This window comes from Lynx rufus, unplaced genomic scaffold, assembly GCF_022079265.1.
Source record: "Lynx rufus isolate CCGP_SWC_20201006 ecotype Redwood Valley unplaced genomic scaffold, mLynRuf1.p SCAF_13, whole genome shotgun sequence".
Taxonomy (NCBI): Eukaryota; Metazoa; Chordata; class Mammalia; order Carnivora; family Felidae; genus Lynx; species Lynx rufus.
This window is the reverse complement of record NW_025814827.1, coordinates 12,853,123-12,874,814: the sequence shown is the minus strand read 5'-3', so window position 1 is coordinate 12,874,814 and position 21,692 is coordinate 12,853,123. Positions and strand designations below refer to the sequence as shown.

Below are 21,692 nucleotides of genomic sequence, written 5' to 3'. Positions count from 1 at the left end.
GCACTGTGAAGTTTACATTTCAACGATAAAGAAAAAAGCATTAAAAGCAATACAAATTAAGATGTTGATGAAATAATGATTATTACAATGGGAGTAAATGATTCTTTAGTTACTTAGAAGGTTCTTCTGTGTCCTGTGGTCCTTAAGAGTCTTCATTATTAGGAACATCAGCTACCCCCCCCACACACACACATAATACTGCAAAATCCTTTAGCTGACCATGTGTATGAGGGGTGAAACTCTACCACATTGGATAAAAGACCAAGTACTAATTGTGTAAATTTGTGCAATTATTTCACCTTTGAGCTTTAGTTCTTTCACCAATAAAATGGAAATGATAATATCTACCTCTCAGGTTTGTTGTGGGGATTAAACAAGAAATGAAAACCACTTGATGTAATATTTGGCACCTAGTTGGTACCCAATAAACGTTAAGTTTCTGTTGTTATATAACTGCAAGTCTTTCTGTGAATACCTAGGGGACCATTACATAATGATTGATATAATCACTCTTGAAAGGGGCACTTTCAACATTTAATCAACTAATAGGATGTTTTCTTAATATCTGCAATCACTGTACTAGGTACCTAATATCCATTGAGAAAAAGATAAGCAACTCTACCCGAGGGAGACTGAACCCTAAACAGAAAGTAACAGCACTATATGACAAGCTTAGGGGACAGAATGGGTGGGGGGGGGGCAGGGGGGCTAGGAAGTCTGCTTACCTGAGTGATGGAGGACTTTCTTGAGGAGGTTATATGCTTCATGGGGAAGGAGTAGGAGCTGTCAGATAGAAGGGAAACAGGTAGGGGAGGACACAGACGTGTAAGGAAGCACATTTTCTAAAATGAGGGAGCTGGGGCGCCTGGGTGGCGCAGTCGGTTAAGCGTCCGACTTCAGCCAGGTCACGATCTCGCAGTCTGTGAGTTCGAGCCCCGTGTCAGGCTCTGGGCTGATGGCTCGGAGCCTGGAGCCTGTTTCCGATTCTGTGTCTCCCTCTCTCTCTGCCCCTCCCCCGTTCATGCTCTGTCTCTCTCTGTCCCAAAAATAAATAAACGTTGAAAAAAAAAAAAAAACTTTAAAAAAAAAAATAATAAAATGAGGGAGCTATTTCAGTACTGCTGGAACAGTAAAATAAATAAATAAAAAGCTTTAGCAAAAGAGAAGGGACAGGTGATTGACAGCAGTGGGTTTCTGATTGATTTTATCTTGCCGGAGATGGGGAGCCACTGGAGAATTGGGGGCAGGGAGATAATGCGAAAGGGGTAAATGGAAGAAGTGGGAAAATTACACCGCAGGTAAGTATTCGTGACTCCGAAAGAGAACGCTGGCTGGCTCAAGGCCACACCCACCTTCCTTCAGTTTTTCAAATAGTTACCTAGGACCTGCAGAGAACTAGGCTCAATTCCAGGAGTTGGAAATCAGGCAGTGAACAGTACTGGAAAGGTCTCTGTTCTCATGGAAGAGACTGATACTAGATAAACAAGTAAACAAGCAAGGAAGTATCAGATAAGAGCCTCTTGGAAAATCAAACCAGGTGATAAAAGAGTCCCGAGGGGCTGTTCCTACCTGCCCCCTCACTTCTGAATTTTCGCCAAGCCTTCTCTAGATCTAAGTTTGGTTTCCCAAGGAGGCTTTGCTCTTAGAAAAAAAAAATCTCTACGGTAAATAATTAACTCAGCTCTCTGTGCGCTTCCAATAAGCCTGCGTGGAGATAGCTAGTCTTCTCCAGGGCCTGGTCAGTTTGTAATCCTTGCTTCGGGGCCACCCACTTCTGGTACAAATCTCAAGTGTAAGGCTAGGGGAAGGTCACAGCAACCTTGAGACCTCTCCTGATCATTGTTCCTATGGCAATGTATGACGTCCCCTCTCAGCAGGCCCCCTCCTTTATATATATATACATATATATGTATATGTATATGTATATGTGTGTATGGGTGTGTGTGTGTGTGTGTATATATATATATATATATATATATATATATATATATCCTTTATAAGAGAAACCGTTTGATAGCATGGCTGAAATTGTGTATTCCTGCCTCTGAAAAGTGCAAACTTTTAAAATACTCCCCCTGCTCCTGGCAGGAGCTCCCCCCACGTCCCTGCCCCGCCCCAGTTCCCTGGTCTCTAGAGGGCTGGTCGGGGAATCCCCACCGCTGCCTTCCCTACTGCCCGAGCTGGAGGTTGGCTTGTCACCACCAGGGCTCTATGTATGTCAGGGCTCCCAGGAGCCAAAGGGATGTGGGCTAAGAACAAAAAAGCAAACATCGTTATAGGTAGCCGGGAGAGATCAGGAACTAAGAAAGTTGATTTCTCAGCGTGCATGGCCATGGTCTTCCCCATTTTGACACATTTACTCACCGTGAAGGTTCCCCCCCCCAAAAAATGTGTGTATGTGTATGTGTGTATACACATGCATATGTATGTATGTACATGTATACATATGTATGTATATATGTACATATATATGTGTGTGTGTGTGTGTGTGTGTGTGTATATATATATATATATATATATATATATATATAAAATGAAAGCTGAGACACAGGAAAGTTCTCTGTGTTTTAGGGAAATTTAGTGAAAGCCCCAGGAGGGCCTTTCTGATTTTGCCCAGCTTCTCTGGACTGTTTGACTGTTGGAAAGTCATAGTTTGCCCTTTGGGAACTTTAGCAGTCAGTGATGACTAAATTAGGGCCCCTACTCACAGGAGTTTTTAATTCTACTTGGGAGGAAGAAGACGCTAATAAAAACCTTCTTTTCCTTTTCTTTCTTCTTTTCTTTTTTTTGTTTTTGTTTTTGTTTTTAGCAGTTTACACTTTAGGTGCTTGAGCATTCCTAATGTCATTAAAATGATAAACTCAGAGTCCAAAGGAAATTTAGAGATCAACTGGGAGGGGCAGGGGAGTGGCAAATACCTGCCCTAATACCAGCCACTTCCTCAGCTCCTGCCCCTGGTAGACATTGCTAATCGATCACTCATTCATTCATTCATTCATTCATTATTGAACACTTACTTATTGGACATCGTCCATGTTCCATATGTTAGGAATACAGAAGGAAACCAGACAGACTTGCTTGCTACTCTTATGGACCTCCAAGGGGGAGACAGACATTAAATAAATAATTACACGCATGAAGAGTGTTTCGAATAGGCAGAGTATGGGGGCAGACAAGGGCATCACATAGGCATCACCTGGAAATAACCTAGGGTGGAGAGGGGTCAGGAAAGGCCTTTCTGAGGAAGTAATGTTTAAGCTGAGGTCTAGAGGATGAGGAAACTGAGTCTCTTGGAGGGTGAAAAAAGCAGTACATACTGAAATGAAGAGGACATGGGTCAGCGCCTGCTCCATGGCTAAATGAGAGGGTATGGATACTAAATGGGGGGTAGTTGTTTAGAGAGAAACAGAGGTTGCTCTAGCCAGGCACTGGAAGAAGGACTGGAGAGGACTGGAAGGTCAGATTGAGCAAAGGTCCGATTTATTGTTTATCCACCCCCTTCCTGGGGAATTATGTCCTCACAGGCTATTAAAAAAAAAGCTATAAATTATGGGCTATCTACTAAGTAGTGGCAATTCTTATGAAGTCTTCATCTTCCTTGTGAGATAAGTATTATTTTTCCACTTTTACAGATTAGAAAAAAAAGGGTTGGGAGGACTAGAGAGACATTTGCTTGCTAAAGTTGGCCATCAAGTAGGCAACAGAGCTAGTATTTGAGCAGCTACACTTTCCACACTCCTCACTGCCATAAAATCCCCAGACCGGGGCATGCTCTAAAAGCAATCAAATAAAACTTGGAAAGCAACAGAAGAGCTTTAATTCCAAAGTATTGCTGGGAGAAAAGGGTCGGCAGAGATGCCCCAGGTGACTGACTAAACATCATGAGGCAGAAGAATGAGAGGAAGAAACCGAGTCCTGGTGGAGGGTGTGGGGGGGGGGGCCGGGGGAGGGAGCGGGGCGTAGGAGGGGTAGGAATGGGAAGGCGTGACAAGTGACCGGGAGGGCATCCTGGGCTGCTTCAGGACTGCGCTGCTGCGGGGAGTTGCCCAGCTCTAACCACTACCCGGCCCTGCCCGGTTAATCATTTCCTGACCTTCCTTCCCCCTTTCGCCCTGCCCGCAGGATTGCCACATCAGCCCCCACCCCCACCCCGCCCCCGCTCGCCTCCTGGCCCTGCAGCTCCTTCGCCGGGTTTTACAAGAAGCTCCAACTTTGAGGTAATATTTGTAATAGCCCCGGACGTCCTCAAGGCCATTCCCCAGAGAGATCTCGGGCTAGCTCGGGTGTAATGACTGCCCAAGCGGCCGGTTGAGGATTGCCCTGGCCCCTTTTTCTACAGAGCGGTCTGAGAGCTAGGGATCCAGTCCTCGCGTGGATTAACCAATTCCCCCAGGCCAAAAAGGGTAGGGTAACGGCAGCTAGCAGAGCGGTGCGAGGTTTAAATGAGATATTGTGTGTCAAGTGCCTGGCTAGTAGGTGTCTAACGAAAAAAGTAGTAGGATCTAACAAATGTTAGTTAGATCCCTTCCCTTTTTATCACATAGTAATTGAGACCTCGCACGCAGCAAACCCAGGTTACATCTCGCTTAAACCCACACTGGGGGGTTAGGGATGAAAGTCCAACCACGTGTTCCAGGCAAAGCAGATGGTGAGTCACAGTGACAAGATGTGAAGCCAGGTTCGTGGGCGCCCCCGCGGTCCCAGCCATACAGCACCCAGGTGACTGGCTAAAGGCCACGTGTTCAGAACCTAGAACCAGGTCAATATCGAAACTGTCGCAGGGATCATAACACTAAATCGGGACTGTTCTGGGATGTATGCAGCCCGCTGGGCCACCAGGAGCCAGTACCTAAACCTCTCTGCGCTTGTGTCTTCGTGTGTAAAATGGGAGCTCCAGTCCCCGTCTGCCCAGGTGGTTTTTATTTGCTTCACACTTTTCTGAGTGGCCAGATGTTCTACCACAGAGTAGTCAGACCACCACACAACACGCCGGATCAGTCTTCTCTGTGAGCACTCGCTCCTCCGCGGTAAACGCAGCGGACCTGCCCGGCGTGTGGGGGCTTGGCGCCCCACCCTTACCGGTAAGAGGGGGAAGCCACAGCCGCTCCGCGCTGCAAAGTTGGTAAGTCACTCGCGAACGCAGCGGGATTCTCAGCGCCACCCGCCCGCGCGCTTTGGAACCCCACCCGGAGCGAGAGGACGGGGGCGGGGCCGGGTCTGGGGGCGGGGCCTGACTAGGGGCGGGGCGGGGCCGGCCTGGGAAGACGGAAGCCCTGAGCCTATGGGTGGCGGTAGAACCCGGATCGCGGAATTCCACGTTCTTGGGAGCGGGGCTTCTGGAGACGGCGGGTGGGAAAACCCGGCGCCCGGAAGCCTTTGCTTTCTTTGACGCAAGGGCTCGGGACGCAGCCGCCGTCGGCCGAGCGCCCGGCGAGGAGCGACCCCAGACGGAGCCTTCGCAGCCGCGCCGCCCCCCGCCCCGTCTCCCAGTCTCCGAGCCTTAGCCTTCCTCGCCGCCCTCCTCGTGGCAATGGAGTGTCCACACCTCAGCTCAAGCGTCTGCATCACTCCGGACTCAGCCAAGTTCCCCAACGGCTCCCCGTCGTCTTGGTGTTGCAGCGGTGAGTGCGGCCCCGGGGCGGCCCTGCCGCGCACCCGAGGCCCCGGTCTCGCCCGGCCTGCCGTCTAGGGGCCGCGGGCGGCCGGCGCGCGGACCCAGGGTGGGGTGAGGGCGAGCCGGGCCCGGCGGCTGGGGAGGGGTACTCGGTGAGGCGGGCTCGGGCGGGCGCCGCGGGTGGAGCGGCGGCGGCTCCTTTGTTTCCCGCGGCCCGACGGCCCGGCCCGCTGAGGAGAGGCCCGAGAGGGGCGGGAGCCCGCGGGGGCCACGAGCGCGTGGGGGCAGCGGCGGGCGGGGGCCCGGGCCCGCGCGGCTCGCCCCCCGCCCCGCCCTGCCGGGGGGCTGTACTCACCCGTGTCGCCGGGTCCGGGGCTGTGGGGGCGGGTGTCCGGCCCCCACGCGGCGGCCGCACGTGTGGTGGGGCCCGGGTTGCGTCCCTCCTCAACCGCACGAGAAAAGCGCCGCTCACCGGGCGCAGCTTTGTTTGGGCTGCGGGGCGCGCAGGGGCCCTTCGCCGCTTCCTCCGCCCGGCTTCCTTTCGCTTCCCGGCAGGCTCGGGCAACTCGATCCACGCCAGGTGGGAGCCCTCAGCCCCGAGAGGCGCTCGGAACTCGGGCGGCGGAGGTTGGAGTCTTTCATCAAACGTGAAGGGTGAAGTTTGAAGACAGGCTGCGGGCTAAAAAGCTCCGGAGGCTGAGCCAGCAGCTGGTTTGGAAGGGCGGCTCGAGTTGCCTTTCATATCTTTTGGTTGTCTGAAATTGCGTTAAGATTCCCGAATTCATGTGCTGTAGGACCGTTATTAGGTTTATGTACTGCTTTTGCGTTACTTAAGCATCTTAACTCCTTCTGTTGGGCTCTTTGGAAGCCCCAGTGCCCTCTTATTGTCTGCCCTAGCGACTTAGGATCGCACCAGCCACACTGCTTTGATTACTTCCTGGTAGGGCCCTGGTGCCGCCGCTAGAGTCTTTGTTTATTAGCTTTGAGATGATCAATGGTAGCTTGAGGTGTAGTGTAAAATTTGAATTGTGCATTTCAAAACCCTTAAGTTCATTTGAAGAAATATAGGAAAATGGCAATGGTACAGTTTGGATGTGTGACATTTATCATTGTGGTTTGGAGCTGGGAAGGTAGTTGAGAGAACGCTTTAACACTTTTGACAGGTTACTTCTTAAATGGTGATTATGTCCTTGGAGAAAAACATAGGCAACGCCACAAAGAAAAAGGTACTCTAGGGTAAGGACTAGAAATAACTGCGGTTTCTTGGAGCTTTCAGAGGTTTGATGCTTTTTCGTGCCTTTGTAAAGTCAGATGATCTTTTTCTGCATGATGCCTTTAAAGATTAACAGGTTAAATTGGTTTTACAGTGCAGTATTGCAGTTTTTTTATGAAGGTGCAGAAACTTGTACAAATTAGCTTTCACCTACAAATTTCTCTTCCACAGTGAATGTTGAGTATGGAAAAATAAATACGGTGTAGCAAATCGTTTTACAAATTGGTTGGGGGTGCATTAGCTATAATTGTAGCTATAGCTGTCGTGCTATAACCTAACTTTTAATCCTCCCCCCACCCGCCCCAGAGATTTGAAAAACAAAGGACCAAAGTAAACACTAGGAAAAGCTTATCACTTGAGGAATAGTGATAGCTGTAGTGATGAGCTCTTGCTCATCTGTAGTAAACTTCAGGGGTACAAAGTGGACAGCACACTTCTGGTTTTTTCTAGGTAAAATCACATCGAATTTAAAGATGGCCTCGCTGAGCATTTGCATCTAAAAAAGAGGGACGCCTGGGTGGCTCAGTTGTTGAAGTGTCTGACTCTTGGTTCCAGCTCAGGTCATGAACGGTTCATGGGATCAAGCCCTGTGTTGGCCTCTGTGCTGACAGCACGAAGCCTGCTTGGGATTCTCACTCTCACTCTTTCACTCTCTCACTCTCTCTGCTCCAGTCACCCATCCCTGCCCCCCCTCCCCTGTGCTTGTGGGCGTGCTCTCTATATCTCAAAATAAATAAACATTAAAAAAATTATAAAGGGGAAAGAGCTTATGCAAGTGGCAGATAGCCTGTTGTGAGTCAGTCTTGGCCTTTGTCAGTCAGGGAGTCCACTTGACTGTGGAAATAAGTGCAGAAAAATGAGTATCTCTTGAGGAACTGAAGTTAAAATGGAGCATAACTAACAGACTTGTGCTGATAACAAGAACAAAATATTATGTGTAGCCTTAAAGATGGGGTGATTTCTCTCCCAGGAGGAGGATGGCGGTCTTTGCATCTTGAAACAAAATTTGTCTCTGACATTGCTTCACAAGGGTGGTTCTAGTCACATGCTTGGATTTCTAGAATCAATAAAGCTAGATTCACAACTTTATGTTTTTTTTCCTTCTGTTCATGTTTTGTGAATTGACCCGTTTCGTATGGGCCTCCCATTTTAACCTGTTGTCATCCATTTGTTGATATAATCTTCTGTTACTGTATTGAGCTTGATCTTGTTCTTGCCTGCCTGTTTCAGTGATTAAATGATTAGTAAATCTGTGAGTCCTTAACTAATTCATCATCTTGGAGTGTTATGTATTCTGGTATTTATTCTCTAACTCTTGAATTTATTTTCTTTTTTTTTTTTTTTTTTTTTTTTGGTAGGGGACCAAAAGGGTAGCCAGTGTGTTGAATAATGCTGTGACTGAGTATTGAGTCCGATTACATTCTTATTAAGGAGGGAAAAAAAATCCCTGTTTTGGCACTGGGACAATAAAAGTAATGCCCTCGCCTTGTTTTCTTTGGGAGCTTGCAATTACACCACAGTGAAACAGCCTTAAGGCAGCCAAGCAAATTGCAAAAGGCCAACGTCCTAGGCTCTGTTAGCTAGCAGTACATCCTTGGACAAGTAGTTCTTTTTCTTTTGAGCATCACTTTGATTATTTCATCTGTAAAAAAAAAAGGGGGGGTAATACTTCACATCTACTTCACAGGTTGCTGCTAGGATGAACAAGATAATTTTTCGTGAAAGTGTTGGGAAACTCCTGTACACTAGGCAAGTAATAGGTGGTATTACAGCCAGAACATCTTTATAAATAGGAGTCTGCATACTTAAATATCTAAAGCCCCTTAAATAGGGCCTAGGACAGACTGGCTTTATGCTGAATTATGCTTTGCAAGGAGATATCTTACTCAACAAGATTAGGGTGTGTAAGAAGTAATTATATTTCAGCATTAACTTGAGCTTCTTATTTATGGAATAAGGCACTGTATGTTAGGTTATATAATTGTATACTACAGTGGTTCTCAAACTTTTTCTTCTTGGGACCCCTATATACTTAAAAACTACTGAAACCTCAGCTTTTGTATGGCTTGTATCTATTGATATTTGCTGTACTAGATATTAAAACAAAATTTAAATATATTTTAGTAAGTCATTTACAAATAACAGTAATAAACCCATTACCTGTTAATAGAAACAATAGTGTACATAAAATAACTGTACTTTTCAAAACAAAGATTTAATAAGGAGAGTGGCATTATTTTACATTTCTGCAGCTCTTATTATTGTCTAGCTTAATAGGAGACAGCTGCATTTTCGTATCTGCTTCTGCATTCAGTCTCTTGAGATACCACACATCATGTAGCCTCTGGAAAACTCCACTGTATGCTTGTGAGAGAATGAGGGTAAACAATAAAAGTAACATCTTATTATTATTTATGAAAATGGTTTGACTTCACTATACCCCTGACAGGGTTTTGGAAACTCTCAGGGGTCCAGGACCACACTTTGAGAATGCACTAGTAATATAACTATACTAACCGTGAAGGACAATTGCTCTAATAAAAAGCTTTAAAATATTAGATAAATCCTTAAGGCTAGCCACATTTATGTCTTTGTGGAGACTTACAGGGTTTTTCAAATATATTTGCTGGGAACAGATCCAGTTCTGTTGGGGTCCAGTTGTCCTGTCCTCTCAAAAAAGTTACAGTCTAATCTAGTTGGTGAGAGACAGGAAGCTAACAGGTTAGAAGATAAATCCATGTTGTGGTTTAAGGTAAATGTTGAAAATAGCAATTTCCTAATAAGGTAAAGGCTGATTTATGTCTAATCTTTGCTAAGGGCATTTCATTTTAAGTGAAAAAGTTTTAAATAAAAACTAGGACATTCTCTCAAGATCTTTGTTACGTGCACATACCAGATGTTATTTTCAGAAGCTGGAGGCTTGGGCATTTCTTACTTTTGTGGGTAAAATGACTGAACAAGTGGTAAAATACAGGAGAGAAAACACAAATTGTTTAAAAAGGTGCCCTAAACACAACTGTTTTAATAACTAAAGCCAAAGAATAAGCATTTGGACCTCAGGCGTTTGGATTAAATAAAATAGCCAGTTAAATTGGAGATATTTTAATAGCATAGTCATGAGAATTTTCCCTGATTAATTCTTCAAAGAGCTGAGAATACCTCTTTAAGTTTCCAGTACACAGTTGCCCTCACATTATTCTACCCAAGAAAACTAAGTGTAAATGAAGTGAGTGTTCTCCAATTGGGGGTGGACATTAGAGATACCCCCACCCGTTTTGAAGATCCGTTTAGTAAGAATAGGCACTAATTATTGAGTCCTTGACAGTGGTAATAAATTTGTGATTTTTAGTAAAGCTTGTGATAAATGTGAGAAATTACCTTGATCTGGTGATGGGTTATCTTGTGTCATATTTCTCTTACAACCTTCATCTAAAGAAGACTCTTGGATGCCCAGTAGACTAAATTTTCAAGATAGGATCAGTCATTTGTTCATCCTTGAGTCGAATGTATTTTCTGCTTTTGGTAACACTGTTTAAAGTACTTATTAGGTGCTTAGCATGTATATAAGACACTCAGTAAATATTTGCTTAATGAATGAAGGAATTTCTTCAACTTAAGATCATGGCTGGAATGGCCTTAAACTTTATGTTGAAAATAAATGCAGAGTGAACTTCTCCCCAGAATGCTTTCACCAGACCTCACTCCCAGTATTTTAGTTTGTAAGGTATACTTTGTCTGGATTATGAGCAAATGGCCTTCTGCAATGTTGTTGCCACAATGAATTTGTATTCTTTTGGCATTCTGTGTTTATAGATGGGCAGGTGGACATTTTAGTGTCAGTGTGGTTGGGGCAGTTCAAAATCAGTGGACAGGTGATGCTTTTCACATTAATTCTAGAGGCTAACATTTGAATTTTATATACTTCTCTGAAGAACTTAAACTTTGTGGGTAATATTTGTAAGCTTAAGTCAAATGTAATTGTCTTTCGAGTTTTTCTAGCAGTATTGCCCCTCACCCCCAGAACCTTAAACCAGCCTTAGCAAAGTCTCTAAATAATTGGTAGTACATGTGAAATACCTAGAATCTAGAGTGTGCTTTGTGTATTTGCTTGGAGAGGCTGCAGTCTGGGCATTGAGCCTAACGTTTTGCTTTTGTGAAGTTTTGACACATTGATCAGAAGTTATTTTCTAAATAGTATTCTTAGTAGTATACAAAGAATATCCTTCATGTCCAAAGCAGAAGAAAGGATAGGGTTAAGAGGAGAATGTGAACTCTTTGTTTCGGTTTCCCGTTATTCATTTATTCTCAAAATAATTCCTTCTCATCATTATTTGCTTTTACAGCATTAGCCTTAGGCCTTTATAACATCCTACTTTTTAAATCATTTTAATATATGCAATTTCCTTCTTTACTGGAATTTAATAGATTCATTTTTGGATTGTTGAAACTAGATTTAGAAATACGTTTGTAGTATTTGTAGCTCAGTAAGCAGGAGAGTAAGTAGTTTAGTTTGAGCTCAGTGAGTAATTTAAATTCCTGTTTTAAAAATTTAATTGAGTCTCTCTTCTATCAGGGAGTAATTTACATGTACATTTCCCCCAACTTTGTTTTTTTCTTTCTTTTAGAGTTTTTCTCTCTTTCTTGAGCTATTTTATATATTTTTTCTTCTTCTTTTTTTTTTTTTTTAATATTTTTGAGAGACAGGGACAGAGCGTGAGCAGGGGAGGGGCAGAGAGAGAGAGAGAGAGAGAGAGACAGACAGACAGACAGACAGACCCATAATCTGAAGCAGGCTCCAGGCTCCAAGTTCTCAGCACAGAACCCCACATGGTGGCTTGACCCCACAAATGACGAGATTATGACCTGAGCTGAAGTCTGATGCTTAACCGACTGAGCCACCCAGGCACCCCTATTTTTCTCCTTTAAAAAAAAAATATTATCCTTCGATTAACTGCAGTTTCCCACCTCCCTCCTTATGGGTTTGGTGTTCAGCCTAGGCATTGGAATAGAGTTGGGTAGGTAGTTTATCAGTGCTTGAAGTGGAAAATATATACGGTTTAATATATTTTAGTGTTTCATGTTTATTCATAGCTCCTTTAGACATGAGAGCAATTGCATTCTGGGTGTTTTAATAGAGCTTTCCTGGACAGATGGCTTAGAAGGAAGTACTTAGATTCTCAGCAGGGGCTAGTACTTTTTGGATGGTATATTTGTGATGAAGCTTACCTTGATTGACAGTTTAGAATGGTGAGAATAGCATTGATATTAGTAACAGCTTGTTCATCTTACCTAGAATTATTTTGTGCCAAGACCTCTCAAGATGCTCTGTGATTCATAGTAAGTCTAAATTGAGAATGTAGGTAAGAGTAGGTGTCTTTTAGATTGAAAGAAAATTTACCTAAAACTTGTTCATTGCAGTTGTATCCTGGAATCTTTTGGGGTTTGAATGCTTTTTAATTTAGAAACTTGTATGTAGAGATCATCTTTTAGCTGCTGTGAGTCTGCAGATGTTAGTATCTATAGTAATTCCAGATGTTTTCTCATCTATTAGTTTTACTGAGTAGGAGGAGAATGGAGAACAACATAAAGTAACTTCAAAGAAGATTGCTAGCGTTTAATCCTAACTAATTTAATTAACTGCCCATCCTTGTAGTTTTTCCTGTTTTATGGATTGTGAAACTGAGACAAAGATTAAGAGAGTTGCTTAAGATGCTTGGGGGTATTAGAGATAGCCCAAAGCTTAGATTCAAATACCATTCAAACCATACTTTCAGCTTGCCTTTTAAAAAGCAGGGTCTTTATTTTGTCATCCAGTAACTTAGTGCTTAATAATTTAAAGGATTTAAAGTGTTTGGAAACATACTGGAAATAATTCCTTTGAAGATTTTTGGCAGAAATATGTTTTAAATTCCACATTTTGAAAATAATTTATTTTAAAATTCTGTATTTGATTAGCCTTTCCTCTCCCTGTTTATTGATTAAAGTGCAGACAAGTTGGAACAAGATTGGTAATGTGGTTGGAAGAAACTGCTGTTTTTGAATGTCTTAACTTCATTACAGTTCAGATCTAATTTTTTTTTGTTGTCTGAAATTCATATTACTTTAGTTCAGATATAATAAATCAGCCTTCTCAACATAGCAATGGATAAAATGCAGCTAGCCTTTGGTTATTTTTAAAATGCGCTTCTGTTCTTCCGGCACCTAGGTGGCTGGGTGAGCATCTGACTTCAGCTCAGATCATGATCTCACATTGTGTTCGTGAATTTGAGCCCCACATTGGGCTCATTGGCTCACTGCTGTCAGCTCAGAGCCCACTTCAAATCCTGGTCTCTCTTTCTTTGCCCCTCCTCTGCTTGTGCTGTCTCAAAAATAAAAATAAAACATTAAGAAAAAATAAATGTGCTTCTGCTCTTGAAGTTGTCCTTCTCATTTTTAATTTTTTTTTAATGTTTATTTATTTTTAAGAGACAGAGAGAGAGAGCACAAGTGGGGAAGGAGCGGAGAGAGAGGGAGACAGAATCCACAGCAGGCTCCAGGCTCTGAGCTGTCAGTGCAGAGCCTGACATGGGGCTCGAACTCATGAACTGCAAGAGCGTGACCTGAGCTGAAGTCGGCGGTTAACCACCTGAGCCACCCAGGTGCTCCAAGTCCCTTCTCATTTTTAAATTTTGTTTCTGGTAGAGGAGATTCTTCTTGGAGGTGGTTTTCATATGGGGTAGGGGAGATAGGGAATTCTTAAGAGATGAAATTTTGCTTTTGCTTCTGGTACCTCAGAGGTTTTTTGAATTTTTGCTTTTAGGCCAGTGTACTTTGTAGATTCCACTTAGTTATGGTCTAAGATTTTCCAGTTGTATTTCTTATAAAGGTTAATTATAGTTTTTAGACTACTAAGATTAAAACAGATTTCCCTCTCTTAAATATTGAAAAGTATGTATGTGTGTTATTTACAGATGTGTAAAATGCAGATGAACTTAGGCCATTTCAGATTTTGAAAACTATTGTTGAAATTAAACTTAGACATTGAAGTTTATAGTTGTCTTAGTGTTTGTGTTAGCTAAATGCTTCATGATTAATAAATACAAGGTGGGAATTCAAAGTTTATTTTTACAATATGAACTAGCTTGTATCTTTGAAAAGATATAACCAACTGGTTTTTATGTGAAGACTTTGTACTGTGCTTTAGGATTTAATAGTTCTATCAGTGGGCCGTTTTCCATCTTGAGTAGACATTCAGTCCTGATATTTTTTCTAGTTAGGTTTAAGACAGCTTTGTAAACATGTTTGCCTGTTTATCCTTGACCTACCCTGAAGACTCTTCATTTTATAGACTGTTCTTGTACTATCTCATCATCAGAAAGAGCAGGCTGGTGATTAACTGTCATATTCCTACAGGTTTAATTTAACTGCTTGTAAGATACTACACTTATTGTATAATAATAGATTATTGTTCATTCCTTTGTTTTGAACATTTGTTGCACAATATTGGGATGGTAATGTTTTGGTCAAAGTTTTTGAAGATCATACTGAAATTTCAAGGAAACAGTTTTTGCTCTAGAATGTTTTGGAAAAATTGATAGATAACATGTTAGAGAAATGCTTTAATGTAATATTTTTTAAAAAAAGAACTTCTATTTAAAACTTAGAGTTAGTTGCTGGCGTGGCTGGGTGGCTCAGTCGGTTAAGTGTCTGACTGGCTCAGGTCATGATCTCACAGTTCATGGGTTTGAGCCCTGTGTCAGGCTCTGTGCTAACAGCTCAGAGCCTGGAGCCTGCTTTGGATTCTGTGTTTCCTACTCTCTGCCCCTACCCCCCTCACAGTCTGTCTGTTTCTCTCTCAAAAATAAATAAACATCCATCAATCAATCTGTCAATCATTCTTAGAGTTCTTGGGTCCAGTACTTAGGTTATTGATTGATAATCTTTTAATTTTAATGCCACACTGTTAAACGTCCTTTGATTTATTTGAGATTAACTCTAGCTTGCACTTAAATTATTTTGAATGTTAGGGGAGCATGGGTGGCTCAGTTGGTTGAGCCTCCGACTTCTGCTCAGGTCATGATCTCATGGTTTGAGAGTTTGAGCCCCGTCTTGGAGTCTGTGCTGACAGCTCAGAGCCTGGAGCCTGCTTCAGACTCTGTGCCTCCCTCTCTCTCTTCCCCCTCCAACTCGTGCTCTGTCTCTCTCAAAAATAATAAATAAATATTAAAAAATTTTAAAGTTATTTTGAATGTTAATTGTGAGATGTGTTAACGTTGGAGAAATTGCTCTGCACCGACTAAGGACTCAAGTTTTACCTTATGGGTGTGCAGTAGTTGCCAGACGTCAACATTCATGACATGAGAGTTTAACTTGAGAGCTTTACTACATCAGTTACATTCAGGTATTTTAAGTGTTTTGTTTGTTTGTGGTCTTTTTAGAGCCTCATTTAAAAACATTTTTTAGGCTTTTGTGGGTTTTTCTTCTTTGAACAACTAATAGATATTTTGGGGAAATGTGGGTCAGATTTTAGATTTGTGTCTACTATTTTTTAAAAAATTCCAACTCTTGTTTTTTGTTAAACAATTAGAACAGCTGTTGGAGTTTGCAGGTGCCTATTTTCTGTAATATTTGGTATCTAGCCCCTTAGGCAGAATATAAGTATGTGCCCATTTTATAGTTTTTCTTTCCATTTTTTCCATAAATAGTCACACTGATTTTTGGAGAATGAAGAGATTCCCAGCATACCAGTAAATACAAGTGTGGTGTTCCCCACCCCCACCCTTTTGTGCTTTACTGCTTTCCTTTATTATGTAACCACAGAAAACTAGGAAGAGAATTATACAGTGCAGATATTAAACCTGTTCTCTGAGTAAAGTCTTTGACAATGGGAGGTTCTTAAACTTCTTACTTATTTTATTTATTTATAAATATAAATTATAAATATTCATATATGTACACACACACACACACATATATATATATATATGAGTCTTGTATTGCATATACTTGCTCTTTTGAAATAATAGTTGTGTGGTGTTTATATTTATGACCTGATTGTTTTCTTTTGAAGATCTCACTACCATTGGATTTGCTTACTCAGTTTATTGGCAAAAGCATGGAATAGATTAGATCTTGCTATGTGAAGTAAATGGAAAAATTGGATGTCAGAATTATTCTTTTTTTTAAAATGTTTATTTATTTTTGAGAGAGAGAGACAAAGCACAAGCGGGGGAGGGCAGAGAGAGAGGGAGACATGGAAACTGAAGCAGGGTCCAGGCTCTGAGCTGTCAGCACAGAGCCCAACGCAGGGCTCGAACTCACAAACTGTGAGATCATGACCTGAGCCGAAGTCAGACACTTAACCGACTGAGCCACCCAGGTGCCCCATCAGAATTATTCTTAAGTGATGCATGGCTTTTGTTTTCATTCTGCATAATCTGCTTCATAGGGGAAGTTATTTTTGAAACGATATAAATATAAACTCTTGGCAATTTTTCTGTAGTTATTTGTGTCTGGTCTTCCAAAGGCAAAAGTGGCCCATTTTGACTCTAGATTTGGTAATCTGCTTTGGCTTTAGTAGTTGTAATCCTCCTCCCCGCTACCCTTTCCCCTCATTTGGAGGTAGGGGCACAGTTCCAGCAGTTAGCTGAAGGCTGGTAGGGTAGATGTAGCATACATAATAGCTTCATTAGGTTTTTCACCAAAATAGGTCTGAAGAAGTCAGAGTTTGTGATAGAATGACTAATAACAATTTTATTTAATGCATTACTGTTTGGGGGCTTATATAGTTTCACATACATTATTTCCATATGTTGTTTGCATTTGATGTTGAAAACTGATTACAGAAATTTCAAAATAGATTAAAATGCTTGAGCATTTAATCTCAGGTGAGGGGACCAGCCTTATGGATCAAAATTTGCCTCTATGTGGGAAGTCAGCAAGACCAGATGCCCTCTCTTTTCTAGCTCTGTAGGTAACTGGATCTGCTAACATATAGATGACACGTTTTGGCCAGTTTTGAAATTATATTCTCTAGTAAAAAAACACATACAATTAGCTCTGCAAATTCTACTTGTAGTATATAGGGAATTCACTGTGTGCCTAACACACCTCATATGATAAGTTGCTATTGTAAATTTTATGTCATGTAAGAGATTTAAAAAAATTTTTAATTCCAGTATAGTTAACATACAGTTTTATATTAGTTTCAAGTGTACAGTATAGTGATTCAGCAATTCCATACATCACTAAGTGCCATGTAATAACTTTTAGACATGCTTTTTCTTAAAGATGAAAAAATGGCTTGGGCAGTTACATGAATTGATAGGACTTTATCAATTTACCTTTTAAAGATTAATTCATGTTTTCAAAAAGTAATACATGTACATAATTAAGTCATAGTAGCCAAAGGTTTAAAACACAGCAGCAATTTCCCTCCCCTCTGCCCTCAATTTTACTGCCATAGACAACCACTTTAAGGTCCATTTAGTTTTCTCTCTCATGCAGGTAAATACCTGTATACTTCTAAGTAATACATTGTTATTTCTTAATTTATTGCTTTTAGGCTTTATCTCTTGACATCTTGCTCTGGTAAATGGGGACACTAGTGTTTGTTCCACCCTCCTTTCTGCCCATTTTTGCATTTCTCAATATAGTTAGAGTACAAGTTTTGGTTAATATGGAGAGTACTTTTTCTTTCTTGTCCAGAATTTTATTTTTCCTTGAGTTAATAATTGCCTTTCTTAAAAAATTTGCCTTCTACAAAATTTCTCCCAGATTTACTTCTAAATTTGTCAAATGTCTATGAATATTGTTTTTCAAGCACTTAAGCAGACAATCTCTTAGTATTATTATTTTTTTTTCTGAAGACCTCTTTACCTGGGCCGCCTTGCTCCTAGTTGAACAGATTGTTCTCTGGGCCTACTGTGCACTTTTTATCCTATTTTATCCTATTATTCCCTTGCTGTTCTCTTGTCACTGAGATCTCCCATTTCCTGGATCCCATTTCTTTTTCTTTCTTGGTTTATTAGACTTTTGTTGGAGTATGTCATACAGCCCCCTCCTCATAGAAGGCAGATTTTTGACCCCATGCAAGCCTGACACTTTTATTCCACCTTCATACTTGATTGCTTGACTGACTATAGACTATTAGTTAGAAAAGATTTTTCTCTGAGAAATAGGAAAGTGTTGTTTCTTTGTTTTTAGGCTTCCAGTGTTGCTGTTGAGAAACCTGATGCCTTTCTGATTATTAAGACTTCACATAGTGTATATCCTTTTATTCTTTTTCTGGATGCTTTTAGGATATTCTTTTTATCCTTAGTGTTCTGAAATCTCAGAGTGATATGTGTTGGTATGGGTAGTTTTTCTTTTGTTGTGATGGATACTGAAGGGGCCTTTCAGTGTCCGTGTTTGATAGCATACTTATCTTCCCATACTCATATCTCTCAATTTGTTCTTTTTTCTTTCTGGAACTCCTATTAATTGAATGTTGGTTGTCCTGGATAGAACTTGCAATTTTCTTATCTTTTTATTTCTTTGTCCTTTGGCTCCAGTTCCTGAAATATTTCCTTAATTTTTTCTTCTATCCTTTTTATTGAATTTTGATAATCATATTTTTAATTTTCAAGAGCTTTTTCTCGTTTTTCTGACCATTGCCTCTTCATATATCCTTTTGCTTTTCTGCAGTATCTTCTATTACTCCAGAGTTTTAGAATTTGTTTTAAAGTTTTTCTATGCTTCTGTGCTACAACATTATTTGTTTCCTCTGGATTCCTCTTGTTCGTTCGTTCTTCCTTCCTTCTCTTTCTTTCTTCCTTTCTTTTCTTTTCTTTTCTTTTCCCTTCTTTTCTTTTCCTTTCTTTTCTTTTCTTTTCTTTTCAGTAATTTCTGTGCCTAACATGGGGCTTGAACTCATGACCCTGAGGTCCAGAGTTGCATGCTCTACCGCCTGAGCCAGCCAGGTGTCCCTTTCTTTTAAAACGATTCAGACTAGGGGTTTTTTCAAGGATTTGTTTAATCTTTGTCTGTCTTCATACAAGAGTGAGGCACTAAAAAGCTTCGTGAGTTGATGGGGCTTGTTTATATTTGGCTTTGCTATGAGGTAAGGGGAACTTTTTTCATTGGAGGTGACACTGAAGATGTCTGTATGATAACTTTTTTTTAGCTCTATTCAGTTTTTCAGTTTTCCAGTTTTCCCAGGCTATACACCTGGCCATGAATGTTCTGACATCAGGGTGTAGGAAGTTTAATGATTCAGTTGTCCCTTACAGCCCTTAGATCCATTGTTTTCAATCCTGTCCTTCTCCTGCTGTCTGCTGTGCCTAGTGTCCCTGAGCCCAGGGCCACCTCCTGTCTGCATTCTTTTCTGCTGGCAGTTAGGTTGTAGCTTCCTTTGCACTACTAAGATTCTTAAAGCTCCTCTAACTTCTTCCTGACTTCCAAAAACATGTTGAAATCTTTTGTGTGCTTTGGTTGCCTCACATGTTCTCTTTATCCTTGTGAATTATTATCAGTTTAATTCCTTTTTTGTCATTTTAGTGGGATGTTAGGAACAGGAGATGAGAGAGAAGTTGGTCTGCCATGTTTAATTTGGTGTCTATTTTTAAATGAAATATTTTAAATCTGTTTTTAGGGCAAGATCTTTGTCCTATCAAAAATGGATCTTACTAATTATCATTCAGATAGTTAAATCACTGAGACTGAACTTTTGCCTTACTCTATTTGAGTAAAAATTCAAACTCAGATTTACCTTCTCTGATGGACAGAGCAAGATATTGTTTCTATTAGAGTCAGCAGAAAAACTAGGTAGACCAGAGGGGTTTTTTGACTCTGCTTAGGAAACCAAATCGCACGCCAGACTTTGAATATGTAAAAAAGAAAGTTGTAAGGTCCTTTGGACTACTACATTTAATATGTTGTAATATTTTTACTGGATTAGTTCATCATCAATATAGTGGAGTTAATGCTGGGTTCATAAAACTCTTTGGCTCTGCGAATTGGTAATTTAGCCTTGTTCCTTGTGTTTTGGTATTTTAAAAAAAGTGTGTTCTTTTTAAATTAATTAACTTTTTAAAAGTTTATTTATTTATTTTGAGAGAGAGAGAGAGAGGGAGCAGCAGAGAGAGTGGGGGGGGAGGACAGAGGATCTGAAGCCAGCGGACTCCTTGCTGACAGCAGAGAGCACAATATGGGGCTCGAACCCACAAACCATGAGATCATGACCTAAGCTGAAGTCGGATGCTTAACTGACTGAACCATCTAGGTGCCCCAAAAAGTGTGTCCTGAATTGGAAGTAAAGAATAAAATTTTTTTAATCTCTCAAAACTTGTATTTTGATATAATTCCACACTTAAAGACACATTGCTAAGAATAGTACAAAGAACTCCCATGTACTTTTTTCCCCCAAGGTTTTATTTAAATTCCAGTTAGTTAACATACAGTGTAATACTGGTTTCAGGTTTAGAATTTAATGATTCCACACTTTCAAACAACACCCAGTGCTCATTACAACAAGTGCCCTCCTTAATCCCCATCACTTATTTAACCCATTCTCTCCCCTCTTTGGTAACCATCAGTTCTCTATGGTTAAGAGTCTTTGCCTAGACTCACCAATCATTAACATTTTACCCCATTTGTGTTATCATTTATGTATGCACCCTCTGTTTGTATATTTCCCCCCTGAGTAATTTGCAGATAAAATGCTTCTTTGTCAATAAATACTTTAGTTTGTGTTTTTTCTAAGAACAAGGAGTTTCTTTTCAGTAAGTGTAGGATATTGGTGAAAACAGGACATTAATACTGATAGAATATTAATGGTATGCACATTCCATATTCGGATTTCTCCAGTTGTCCCAATAATGTCCCTTATGTATGTCCTTTACAGCACTTTTCCTTTGTGTTACACCTACCTAGCTACCTCAGATCTACTGATAGAATATTAATGGTATGCACATTCCACATTCGGATTTCTCCAGTTGTCCCAATAATGTCCCTTATGTATGTCCTTTACAGCACTTTTCCTTTGTGTTACACCTACCTAGCTACCTCAGATCTAATCCAGGATCATGCATTTCATTTTGTTGTCATAACTCTTTAGTTTTCTTTAATCTGGAACCGTTTCTTGGCTTTTATCTTTCAGATCATGGTATTTTTAAAGAATACAGGCCAATTATTTTATAAAATATACTTCAATTTGAGTTTTTCTGATATTTTCTCATGATTAGATTCAGGTCATGCACTTTTTTCATAGGACTACTACAGAAGTAATGTGTCTTCTCAGGACATCCTATCAAGAGGTATATGATGTTGGTTTGTCTCATTTTTGGTAATGTTAACTTCCAGTATTAAGGTAATATTTACAACGTTATTCCACTGTAAAGTTACTATTTTTCCTTTTGCTATTAGTATCTTTTTCGGAGGTCCTTTAGAATTTGTGTGTATATGCTGTTCCAAGCTTTCACCCAATAATTTAGCATCCATTGATGATTCTTGACTGAATCACTTATTAGTAGGATGGTTGCGAGATGTTGAATTTTTTTTTACGATGTTGAATTTTTTTTTATTAAATTTTTTTTTTTAACATTTTATTTATTTTTGAGACAGGGAGAGACAGAGCATGAACAGGGGAGGGTCAGAGAGAGGGAGACACAGAATCTGAAACAGGCTCCAGGCTCTGAGCTGGCAGCACAGAGCCCGACGTGGGGCTTGAACTCACGTACCGTGAGATCATGACCTGAGCCGCAGTCGGCCGCTTAACCCACTGAGCCACCCAGGCGCCCCCGATGTTGAATTTTTAATTTGTATTTCTTCTAAATATATTTGTATTCT

At 40.9% G+C, this 21,692-nt stretch overlaps 1 protein-coding gene across 2 annotated transcripts in view; it reads left to right on the top strand.

Annotated features, from left to right (window-relative positions):
• Positions 1-5,417: 5,417 nt before the first annotated feature.
• USP3 (ubiquitin specific peptidase 3) overlaps positions 5,418-21,692 on the top strand; it is a 102,076-nt gene continuing 85,801 nt past the window's right edge. The window contains exon 1 of one of the 2 annotated variants that reach the window (XM_047074991.1): positions 5,418-5,621. In XM_047074991.1, the coding sequence (XP_046930947.1) occupies positions 5,531-5,621 (91 nt within the window). In that variant the 5' untranslated portion in view covers positions 5,418-5,530. The remainder of the gene's footprint in view (positions 5,622-21,692) is intronic. The other variant, XM_047074992.1, reaches the window with a different exon arrangement.